This window comes from Astatotilapia calliptera, chromosome 16 (genome assembly GCF_900246225.1).
Source record: "Astatotilapia calliptera chromosome 16, fAstCal1.2, whole genome shotgun sequence".
Taxonomy (NCBI): domain Eukaryota; kingdom Metazoa; phylum Chordata; class Actinopteri; order Cichliformes; family Cichlidae; genus Astatotilapia; species Astatotilapia calliptera.
In genome coordinates, this window is record NC_039317.1 from 22,521,237 (window position 1) to 22,533,716 (window position 12,480).

At 39.3% G+C, this 12,480-nt stretch overlaps 1 protein-coding gene across 2 annotated transcripts in view; it reads left to right on the forward strand.

Annotated features, from left to right (window-relative positions):
* Nucleotides 1-12,480, forward strand: part of abca12 (ATP-binding cassette, sub-family A (ABC1), member 12) — a 58,178-nt gene that overhangs the window by 24,163 nt on the left and 21,535 nt on the right. For both annotated transcript variants that reach the window (XM_026144647.1, XM_026144648.1), the window contains exons 32-49: nt 385-515; nt 1,383-1,547; nt 2,193-2,357; nt 2,533-2,734; nt 3,045-3,184; nt 3,775-3,894; nt 4,048-4,138; nt 4,701-4,880; nt 5,368-5,683; nt 6,281-6,395; nt 6,682-7,011; nt 7,406-7,475; nt 7,581-7,715; nt 8,624-8,782; nt 8,877-9,060; nt 9,654-9,872; nt 10,533-10,729; nt 11,936-12,093. In XM_026144647.1, coding sequence (XP_026000432.1) covers nt 385-515; nt 1,383-1,547; nt 2,193-2,357; nt 2,533-2,734; nt 3,045-3,184; nt 3,775-3,894; nt 4,048-4,138; nt 4,701-4,880; nt 5,368-5,683; nt 6,281-6,395; nt 6,682-7,011; nt 7,406-7,475; nt 7,581-7,715; nt 8,624-8,782; nt 8,877-9,060; nt 9,654-9,872; nt 10,533-10,729; nt 11,936-12,093 — 3,077 coding nt within the window. The remainder of the gene's footprint in view (nt 1-384; nt 516-1,382; nt 1,548-2,192; nt 2,358-2,532; nt 2,735-3,044; nt 3,185-3,774; nt 3,895-4,047; nt 4,139-4,700; nt 4,881-5,367; nt 5,684-6,280; nt 6,396-6,681; nt 7,012-7,405; nt 7,476-7,580; nt 7,716-8,623; nt 8,783-8,876; nt 9,061-9,653; nt 9,873-10,532; nt 10,730-11,935; nt 12,094-12,480) is intronic.

Here is a 12,480-nt window from a genome sequence, read left to right on the forward strand (position 1 = left end):
GGATGTAGAGTCGGTTGTCTGCCAGTCAGAAATAGTTGGAGTTCAACCCCTGGCTTCCCCAGTCTGTCAAAGGGTCTTTGGGCAAGATCCTCAAGCTGCATATTTCTCAAATTGCATGTGATTGTTAGTAAAATGGGCTTAAAGACATTCAATAAAATCACCATATAAATGTGTGCGTGACATTCTGGGCCTTTGAGTATTTTAGATTCATTGTTTATAGATAAGCATATTTTAGAGGCAAATCAAATAATGTAAAATAAATTTTAATGGACAATTTGTAACTTTCAAAATCTATTTGTAATTTTAACTCTTAGAAAAATATACAGAAACAGAAGGAATCAACTGGCAATAATTGATCTGTTTTCACTTGACATTTTTTCACAGGAGTGATGACATTTGGTGAGATTCTGAAGAATAAAACAGCTTTTGTTCTGGACGTGCAGCAGTACATGGATTTGGATCCAGCAACTCTTGACCTCCTAATGAACAGCACGCTCTCAAACAACAATCTAGTGGTAAGCAAAGACAGCTTGTGTCACTGTTCAGTAAATTTGAATACACACAACATTGAGTCTATAAAAAAATCCAGAGTCGGTAAGACTGCTTCAAAATACCACAGCTTTAATATAGCTTTGCTTTTTAATTATTTTATACAGTACATTTACAACAAAGCTTAAAAACAGGTTGTATCTTTTATGTTGTAGGGAACATTGCAAGCCTAATGAAAATTACTCAGTGACTGGTCACTGTATTTAGAAGGTTTCTCTCAAGCAGACGTACAGCAGAGCAGAATAAAAGGCTGCTTTCTTAATGTCTTTGACTGTGTAATGCAGATTATGTAAAAAAAAAAACTACAAAGAAATCACTTAAATGGAGTTTAGCCAGCAGGAGGCAAAACATGCCTGTCTGCGCATACATAGGTGAGTAAACTGACAAAATAGACTACTAAGTGGCTGCCAGTGACATTTGTGACTTGCTCATCCTTTGAATTGGAGCAAAGTCATTTCCATGATTGTGAACATCTTTAGTGCGGTTTAAGCATCTTTCAGGCTTTCACCTTCACGAAGCCTCATAGTATTTTTTCTCTATACAAAACTAATGTTAATAAGTATGCTAGACAGTGTCTTTTTTATTCATTTATTTTTACTAAATGGGACAGAACTCACACCCACTATGTTTCCAAATGCCTCACCAGTACAGGGATTTGAAAGTCGGCTGCCCACAGAGACCTCAGTTAAACAGTGTGGAAATGCAAATTTGTTATTGATGATATATATGTGCTATAAGGCCTGTATTTTTGTGCATGACATGCCTCCTTCCTTCTGCTCCCCTGTTGGTCATATAGGCTGGTTCTTTAACTCTCTTCATGTTTTTTGGAACAGATCCTGTCCTGGCTGGTGAACCTGCGTCACTGCCCCTCCACACCACTCGCAAACATGGAAGAGGCTGATCTGATGAAGACCTTCTGCTCTCTGTCTGTTGAACAGTGGTACACATTGTCACTGCTGATGACTCGACATCTAAACGTTGAACAAGTGTTATACAAAGTAAGGCTTTAAGTCTATTGTTAATAATTGTTATGTAAAAAACCACAAACTCACACAAGGACACACAGACACGGATACACACACAAAAAAATGTGGGAGTTCTGTCACGGCACATAAATGTGTCTTCAACAAAGAAATTGTTTTTGTTGGGCAGTCACAAAACACGTTTTTCCAGGGTGTGTTTGTTTGAGCAACGTGAGCCAGAAAAAAGGCCTTTGTACAAGAAAATGTTTGTTTACTAGACAAACCCTTTTTCCCCAATACACACCCATGGCAGAAAACTCATACAAGGCTCAACAAAGTGTAGGCCAGTAAAGGTTAAATGCAGCATTTTATCTGTTTGACCATGAAAGCTCATTTTAGTTACTTACAAAATTTGTTTTATTTCATGATATCTAATTTTTGATTGTGTCTTTTACTCCTGATATAAAACTTGTTAAAGATGCACAACCTCGGCTTACATGAAACTTTCCCCTGTGGGTTTTGGTGACACGATAGTAGCCAATCACCGAAATGAGTTATTTGTTGGGTGTTATACTGTAGTGGTAGACCGATGTTTTCAAAACCCTGTAAATTATTAAAGACAAGAGAGGCAAAAAAGTGTAACAGTGATTAAAGTGTGTTTAAATGTTTTTTTTCTTTCAGATGGTTTTGTCTGACGACATACAGGCCGTGGTGGGAATCATGGTTTGGGTGACTGAGGCTATAACAGACATGATGGACAAGATGCTTCCTGCCATTAACCAACTGCAAATCTACCTGAACAACATCAAAAACCTCAACCTGACAGCCAACAACCATTTTAGCCAAGTGAGTTCTTTTAACTGCTCCACCTTTACTGCTCTTTATCAATAATATATTCATGTTTGTGAGATCACTCAAACTTACACCTAGCCCAAGCAAACAATGTGAATGATTCAGTTCTCTGCTGCATTCACAGTACTGAATCAGATAGTAAGTAACAGCATCATGGTTTGTTTTTTAGCCACATCCAGTGAGGGAGCGGAGGTCCACCACTTCCAGCGCAGGATCATTCGTTACCCTTTCTCGAGCGCTGTGCAGCCATGGCATCAAGGTTCTTTTTGGAATCTCCAAGCTGCCCCTCGTCTCAGATTCGGACCCTTCCTTTACCAACAACCCACAGAGGGAGGAGATGATTGAGAGGTTCAAGATACCACGGAATGCCAGTATGTTCTGAAGGGAATAGATTTTAAAATGGAACTCTGTCACCTCTGCATTCATGTATATTTGCTCTTGATTCACACAGTTCCATTACAATTTTTTTTTTTTTTTAGTTTAAAACAAGGATATCTCGCTAAAGTGCACAATTTCAGTAACTGTGATACTTTTCAACAAGTGGAGAGCAATTCTAGCCAGTTGTTGAAAAGCTGTTATAAAATTTGGAGCTCCTGTGACTTTGCATGTCGGGCAAAAAAAGCCTCCTCCACTTTAGAATGCTGTATATTTGATCTGCTCCTCTTTTGTGTCTTTGTGTAGCTCCCTTCTGTATGAACATGTACCTGGACATGGTCAACACCACAGGAGGAGCTATTGCCTGGGCCTTCCTCAAGCCAATGCTGATGGGACAAATCCTGTACACACCCGATACACCCAGCACACGAGCCATAATAGAGAAGGTATATAATATAAAAGAACAAATGCATCTAAAGTCAGCTCTTGTGCTCCATGCACACAACAATAGACTGACGGATTGAGTTTAGTGGGAACCTTGCTGACTGACAGTATTGTGCTGCTTTGCTGTTTAAACTAATTATGTACTCACCTGCCAGCAGCTGCGAGATCATGGCTGGCCCTGTGTATAGTCATCTCCACTTTCTTTTCTGATCCGTTGTCCTTGTTTTTCACTTCAAACATTTTAACTGGGGATTAGCGACTCCGTGACCTTCACGACGTTTATGTTCTAATCCTTCAAAATCCCTCATCTGAGGCCTTTTTTTTAACTAGAGTTATTATCACTGCTATTTCTAGATATTTTTTTATTTAGTTGATTTTAATTTTTTAATATTCATTCACCCCCAGTTGCATGTAGCAAACAAGAAATATTTAAATTTGACAAGATACACACTTATTTGTAGGCATCGCCATCTCCAGCTGTAGTTCTGTTTTGAGCGAGTTTGACTTTGTTTTTTTGTACACTGCTACCTTCACAGCTTCATACACATAACCAACTATTTTACATGTTCTTGTCTGTCCTATCACTGCTCAGGCCAATGCCACCTTGCAAGATTTTGCAAATGCAAGGCAATATTCAGAAGACTGGATAAAATCCTCCAAGTACCTCGTTACGTCTGCGAACACACTCAAAAAGACTTTGCCAATGCTGGAGGTATGAAAACTCAAAAACGTCGTCCTTGTATCTGATTATTCTAGCTGGCTTGCTGTCATATGAAAATATAGAGATAAACTATGCAGTGGTCTTCAACGAGTTTCTGCAGCTGAATCTTGATTTCGTCTTTTCCACTCTCTCTACCTTCTGCAGAATTCCCTTGGCAATCCCTTTGTGAAGAACTTCATTCAGATGCAGACAGGCATCAATGTAGACAGAATGCAGGAGACACTCAGCAGCTTCTGTAAGTGAGCATTTGAAGGTCTTACTTTTGTAAGCTGCATATACCACGTTTACCTTTACATTCCCATCTCGCTTATTACTGGTAAAATATCCACACTTCCATAGAAGAGGTGAAAGATGAGACTTTACAGGAAGCATTCGATTTATTTCTGCATGGATTTCTTAAGCTGTTTCTTCTTGAGTCACTCATTTTTTCCCAGGTGTGACATTCACATACATGTACACTTAATTTGATCACTTGTATTGTCAGACTGTGTCTTTTTGAGTTACCATATAATAAGGCAGAGCATTGCCTGGAAGAGGCAAATAGTTGCTTCTGTTGGCTGGCATAAAAATTTTATTAATGTTAGTGCATTGTTACAGCCAATGTGTTATAACCCACCACTTTGATAATTACATGGTACGAATAAATTATTCCTCCTTTATTATCAAATGTACTCCACAATTACCACATTATTTCTGAGCTGCGATGTAAAGTGGTGCACTCTATTGCCATCAAAGATAAAACTGCACCTGGAGTTTTAATCCTGTCACTAAACTTCTAAATCTCATTCTTTTCAAAGCTAACATGACGCTGATGCTGGAGACGAACAAAGAGATAGTGGATCACATCAACACCTTATCCACCTTGATGGTTGACATCTCTTCCTGTATCAAGTTTGACCGATACCGTGGCTTTGACTCTGCCGACGAGCTCAACAGTGCAGCGCAGGAACTTGCCAAAAACCGTGATCTCTATGCAAGTGAGTAAAAATGAGTTGAATCTCTGTGTGAAAGGATGAGATCTACCAGACTATGTCACGTGTATCTAGGACCAGCAGTGGTTTCTAATCTGCTTGAGTGAAAGTTAATTTCAGTTGATCTAAAATTCCTTAACAGATGAAATTATGTGTATGAGAACACAACTGACCTAGAACAGTGTAATGCTGTAGAAAAGAACTGTGATATCACCTTAATAATAGGGGAAATTCCAATGAGTCACCCATTAGGCTCAGAATACCAAATGACTACAGCTCACTTTTACAGCCACTCAGGTTGTTATTGTGCCTTTCACGGCCTTTTCTCAAATAGTTTCTGGGTTAGACACTAGTGCTTTCTCTAAAGGCTGTTGATAATGTATTAAGATGAGATAGATACAAGGGATGTGACCCTGCAACTTTGTATTTAGGGTAATGAATTACGAAGTTAGTTGGGTAACCTAACAGTGAGGTTGTACAATCTGCCCTTCAGGTGTGATCTTCAAGCTTCCCAAAGATGCAGACTCATCCAGAAACAAGCGTGAGGCCACAACCTCTCTGCCTCCCGAAGTCAGCTACACTATCCGCATGCATATGGACAATGTAATGCGGACTGACAGAGCCCGGAACCCGTTTTTTGTCAAGGAGTCGTACATCTCAGCCAGAAACACAATGCGCTACAACCGGGGATTCATCTACCTACAGGAGAGCATTGACCGAGCTATCATTGAGACACAGACGGGACAGAAAGCCAAAGAGACAGCCGTGCAGCTGCAGCCATTCCCATATCCGTGCTATCACCGGGATGAGTGAGTTCCATAAATCATGCATTAATTTTCACATAAAATTTGGTAGATAGATATATGTATGTATCTAGTCCAAAGTTTTTTTGGCATCAATATGCCACATTTTGTCCAATAGATCATGCTCAAACCTAATATGTATGCTTGCACTTGCCTTCAAGTGTGACATAAGATACTCCTGATATCTCTTACAAGAAGAATGAGCAGGCCACAAACTCATCTGGCTGCCTTGTGACCAGCTATAAGATGTAGTGATCGTTGCTTTTCCCTCATTCTGATTTATTACTCAGTTGCACAATTTCTGATATGATAGCTGTGAAATATGGATATTAAATCTGTACAATGGCAAGTACTAAAAGCCTGTCTATGAGGCTCCAGATATGACTGTCAATAAAATAAAAATACAGTAGAAAGGCATTTATTTGTGTAAATAATACAAGGATCGGAAGATTCCTGGCAGAATCTGCAAACTACCCCAGTGTTGCTCTTCCGCTATCTGTCAAGTCAGTGACTGAATGATAGGCGTTTTCTTCTGCTGCTGCTGACAATGATTGGACGTTTTCAAGGAATTTGATTGACAATTGCCATCTCTGTATTCCCCAGGTACCTGGAGGCCATCTCTTTTGTCTTCCCTATCATGCTGATGGTAGCCTGGGTGTTGTTTATTGCTGATTTTGTGAAGAAACTTGTGCATGAGAGAGAACTGAGGCTGCATGAGGTAATGTTGTTTTTTTCCCTGAAAGAAAAAAGTTTGCTTTTCTTTCCAAAAAGTAATTAGTCACCCACAGTCATTTGTAAATACAAATTATTTCTGGTAAACAGACAGCGTGATAAGTTAAAAAGAAAAACGTAATTTTATTGTCTTAGTCATGTAGTTCCTTATTTTGTTTTTTCACTTTCAAAAATTCCATTCCATATTTATTGACAGGCACCACTGGCAAAACAGGCACAGGATGTGTTTTGACAGTTTCATAAGTTTTTTTCTCTTCATGTTTTTCTCACAGTACATGAAAATGATGGGAGTCAACACACTCAGTCACTTCTTTGCCTGGTTCGTGGAGTGTTTTATCTACCTGCTGGTGACTATCATCATCATGACACTGGTGCTGAAGCACGGCAAAATCCTGCCCAACAGTAACGGTTTCCTCATTTTCCTGTACCTGTGTGACTATGGCTTGAGCATCTTAGCCTTCAGTTATCTTGTCAGCTCCTTCTTTGACAAAACCTACATCGCCGGCCTGAGTGGCAGCCTGCTTTACATCCTCTGCTTCTTCCCCTTCATCATCGTCACCGCACTGGAGGGCAGTCTAACGCTCATCCAGAAGAGTGCCTTGGTAAGGCTCCTGTGAACCTCATTTGTCATCATTAAAGAATATGAAACTCATTTGTATACCGTGTAATAATTTAAATACCAAGTAATGTAATTTGGTTTGGAAAGATAAATAATGTAGAAGAAGATATAGTGACAGTTAGTTTCATTTGAAAATGTTGTTTATTCTATCCATTTTAGAACACGTGTTTTTTTTGTTTTTACAAAATGAATGATTTTTTGTTTGGATTGTCTCAAAAAAGTCACCCCCAATATGGAGCTATCTGCATAAACAGACACACACACATATATATATATGCATATATACGTGTGTGTGTGTATATATATATATTTTTGCTGCTCCTTTTTCTTGCTTGTCGTTTTGCATCCTGTCTGATTTCCCTCTGTCTTTTTGACAGGGATTGTTTTCCCCGACCTGTTTCAGTTACGCCAGTCAGTACATGTCTCGCTACGAGGCCCAAGGAGAAGGTACAAGCATGTAGACATCTGACTACCATCAAGATCTCTTTGATATGTGAGCTAAGTGAATCAGTGAAAGGCAGCATAAAACTTTCATTATGTTAACCTCTTTAGGAATTCAATGGAGCAACTCATACTCCTCGCCCATTGCTGGAGACACAGCCTCGTTCGGTTGGCTGTGCTGGCTGATGCTCTTCGACTCTATCCTCTACTTCACCATTGGGGCTTACATTCGCACAGTGTTTCCAGGTAAATTGGGGCACAAAAAAAACAAAAGAACAAATTTATTACATCTTTCACTCAGCTATTGATGCTGATGTCCTGTGGCCATTTTAGTACATCAGACATAGTTTGTCAAGCCGATCATTATTATTTATTTATGTTTTAGAGTTTTTGTTTGCTAGTCTTTTTTGTCAGGTCAGCTGATATACACACTAAAATACAAGTGTAGTCTGTCAATCATAAAAGTGATGAGAAAAGTGGAAGATTGTTGGGTTTTCTCTGAATCTATTATTGTACGATCTACCGTACAATATAAAGCGCCTTGAGGCGACTGTTGTTGTGATTTGGCGCTATACAAATAAAATTGAATTAAATTGAAGAGTGCATTCTTCTTCATGGCCAGCAGGGGGCTGGTTGCATAGACGTCTATGGGAAAACAGCTCTCTCCTCCCTTGATGCATGAGTTTGTGTTCTGGATTTAGCATGATGTTCATTTTGTAAATTGTGGCGTCCATCTGTTTCCTAGTGTTTGATAGGTTGCTTCTGTATGAGTTTCCCTGGCTTCCATAGTGGGATCCAAGCTTGCATGCTTGGTTTCAAAAAGATGGTGACAGCAAAAATCTTAAGCTCAAGCCTTAAAAAGATAGCACTGTGCAACCAATGGATAACAGTGGCTGTGTCCATCTTTTATATACATCCTATTCTTAAAGAAAGTAATAGAATTAGAATAACACAGGTTAGAATTCACTTATAGGCGAATGTGTAAGCGTTGCCTTAAAATATCAAGTGAAGTGTACACTAATCAGTTTCTAGTTGAAGAAAATGCAGGTTGGTTTAGTTTGGTTACTTTGTTTAGTAGTCCCAGCTGTAAATAGGTATGTAAATATAAATATATTGTGTATGTGAGATTTATTTGCAGTTATTTTACCCATTAGGAAAATATGGCATTCCTTCTCCGTGGTACTTCCCATTCAAACTCTCCTTCTGGGCTGACCTGTGCGGTGTTCGACCACAGAAGAATACGGCCAAAGGACTTCTCTTCACAAACATCATGCAGAATGACCAGCTTGCCTTCTCCAATGACAAGGGAAAAGGTGCGTCAAATTATAATGTGGCACACACAGGAACAAGGAATTCTTGTCTGCTGTTAGTTTAATTTACAGTTTGTCTTCTCTGTGTCTCTCACAGGAAAGAGCGCTCTTTCCACCAAGACTGGGGAATACTTCTCAGAGCTCCCAGTTGGCGTTGCTCTCCATGGTCTCACCAAGACCTATGGTGACCAAGTGGCTATTGAAAACCTTAATGTTTCTTTCTATGAGGGCCACGTCACCTCACTGCTCGGTCACAATGGAGCTGGAAAGACTACCACCATGTAAGTGGGGCAGTTTTTTTTCCTTTCCTTTTTAAATACCAGTATGCATTTGACCACCTTGTATACACCCTCCGTGGCAGCAAAATGATCCAATTTAAAATGAGATTTTGTGCATCCCTTTAATCATTCCAAGGCTCGGATGCTGACAGGGAGATTGTTTTGTCCAAATCTGGCACAGCAACTGTGGTAGCGATTCGCCTGACGGGTCTTCATCAACTAGAGCACTTACATTTACATTTTAAATGCGACTCATTTTGCTGACGCTCTTATCAAGGGCAACATACGAGGAGTGCAGTGGCAGAATGAGATTTAACACCACTGAAAAAACCAAAAACCAAGAAGGGATTTTATGCCCTATGATATTTTTGAGAACAATAAGTCATCATTTAAGAAGAAACTGCCTGGGAGAAAATACGAAAACTAGCAGATAGGACAAAAGGAAAAGGCATTTTCAGCTTTTCAAGTGCCACCTAGTATATGAAAAGTCTTTTGAGCATGTTCTGTCATTTATAACTTGATCTGAGTAATAAAAATCGAATTTGTTTATTCATTATTGTGAATTTTGTTAACAAATGCATGTATTCTTTGTGTAGGTCTCTCCTTACTGGGCTTTTTGCCCCGTCTTCGGGAACCATAGAGGTTTACGGCAGAGACATGCAGACAAACATTGAGAACGTTCGCAGGGAGCTAGGAGTCTGCATGCAGTATGACGTCCTGTTTGATCACATGACCACCAAGGAGCACCTGCTGCTGTATGGACAGATCAAGGCCCCACACTGGTCAGACAGAGAACTGCATGAACAAGTCCGCACGTGAGTGACCAGAGCAGGAAGCTTGATATGCTCAGTGTATAAAAGGACGCTCTGTTTTAAGGATGATACCTTGGTGATATATTTTACCTGTTACAAGGATTCTCTTTGCAAGCTGTTTTATATGTACATCATTAAACTCCGTCCTTTGCTCAGTTAAAGGCATGGCCCTCAAATAAAAAGAAAATATGTGCAGAGGTTACGAGACTTTCATAAGAAATAATTGCCAGTGCTTCACACGAGTGAAAGGTTATACAGGGGTAATTTGAAAATCAGTAATGGCTATATAGTGTATTTCCAAGTCTGCAGTAAAAAAAAAAAAATTGCATCCCTGTTGTCGTTGAATTGCGCTCTTATTTTAGTGTTTTAGAGCTGTCAAATATACCATGTGCATCTGCAGGAAAACATGAGCAGAATACCATAAAACTCTGAGTTTTAAGTCGCTTCATGTGACTTTTTCTAGATGGTCTTATATGAGCAGAATAGTAGTGAATTTAAAGGCAAGAACAGTTTCTCTCTCCTGGTTTCAGGAAATCTGAAACCCCTGCTGAGTAACTGATAGAAGTGATTGAACTACAACCCACAAACTGGGTTGTAATGCATTGAAAAAAAAAAGTTAGCATGTGCTCCATCCTAAATGCTTTTCATCGACTTTGCTCCCAGGATCCTAGAGGACACGGGGATGTATGCTCACAGACACAAGCGGGTGGGCACCCTATCAGGCGGCATGAAGCGCAAGCTGTCAATCTCCATCGCCTTAATAGGGGGCTCTCGCGTGGTGGTTCTGGATGAACCCACTACAGGAGTCGATCCCTGCTCCAGGCGCAACATCTGGGACATTGTAATCCAGCACAAGAAAAGTAAGTCTGACAGGCACACTCAAACACTGAACGCTGAAATAACATCCCCATGAAGATTTTTTTATCACAGGAAATCTGAGACCTGCACATATGCAGTCTCGGTTGGCCAACTCTAACTTGACATGTCTGTATAAATCGCTGGTTTTTGTAGTTTTATTAATGCGCATCCTCATTTCTCCTTCCTGGATGGTGACAAACGGCAGGTGCAGTGAAAATATCTCACTTGTCTGAGTTACACTGACTCAGTTTGTTTTTGAATACAATTTAAGAACTGGTTGATTGCTTTTAAAGCCCTTTAATACCCACCTGTGTACCCTTAAATAACTCATATACTAAATTGTGTGTATATATATATATATATATATATATATATATATATATATATATATTTATTTATTTTTTTCTTTTCTTTTTTTTAAATCTGTTGTATTTGTCTATCCTAGTCTTTGAGGGAAACACCAGAAAGCCATACTCGTTTGAAGCACATTGTAGCTCTATTTTCTAACACAGTACGTATGTGTGTAGCTCATACCTTTTTAAAACTACCCTTAAAGTCCAATGTAAAATCTCTGTAGTACATAAAAAAATAATTGCACTGCATTTGTGCATTGTTAGTATTAAAAATGTACAGACAACCGAAAGTCTCACACTAGGGTTTTTCCTCTGAACACGCACCCTCCTATCTGTTTTCTAAGAAACACGGTGGGCAACAAGCTGTGAACCTGCAGGTTGCAGCTCACTGCAGGACTTTTCTCTGCTTTGTTTTGTGAATGGACTTTAGTGAAGCATAATTTTAATATAAATGAGGAGGTATTTTTAGGCTCTCTTAGCAGATGTTTCTGGAAAATATCATGTAATTGGCGTCATCTCAGACGTTTGGGAGATTTTAGTGCCAGAAAAATCTGTTTCAAAATAAATCTTCCACATCTCTTGCTGTTTCTGTCCCCGTTTCTATGATGTGTTTGCATGATAGAGCTTGCGTTTGGATTTGTCTTTGCAATATTTGCTTTTTAGCTTGTTTATTTGGAGTTGCTGAAGCCATAAAAGTAAGACAAAGCTTTACAGACTAGCTTAGTTGGTAAATATAATCTTACAGATTCTGTTTCGTAATTTTCACCTCCATTTTACATTTGTGTAAGATTTACCTGTTAAAGAAGAGTGTAATATTGCATGTGTAATTTTTTTTTTATATGTGTGCCCTCTCAGACCGCACAATCATCATGTCCACCCACCACCTGGACGAAGCAGAAGTGCTGAGTGACCGCATCGCCTTCCTGGAGAATGGAGGATTAAAATGCTGTGGATCTCCATTCTACTTGAAAGAAAAGCTAGGCCAAGGCTACAAACTTACCCTCACCAAAAAGGTAATCATTTAATCGCCCTGTCAGTCGAAGCAATAAAGACTCATGCTTACAGCAGCTTTTTTCCACAACATGAAATTTTAATGAAAATCTACTTCCACTTATTTATTTTTTAGTGAAATATGCTTTTCCAGCAGACAACTGGTTCTAAAAATGAGAGAACAGCAGCTTTCCTCTGATGCATTTTACTCAGAATGTTTCTTAGCAGAGTGGCATCTTGCAAAGTAAATGGTCATCACAGGCGTAACATTTCACCAAAAGCTTTTATGAAGGAGCTGGACTGCTTGTGTAAAACCAAACCCAGGGTTTTATCTTTTCCCAGATGACATGTTGCGATAGGTCAATTTGTATCAGATATATTAAAAAAGGGCCACATGAACTATGTTAAGA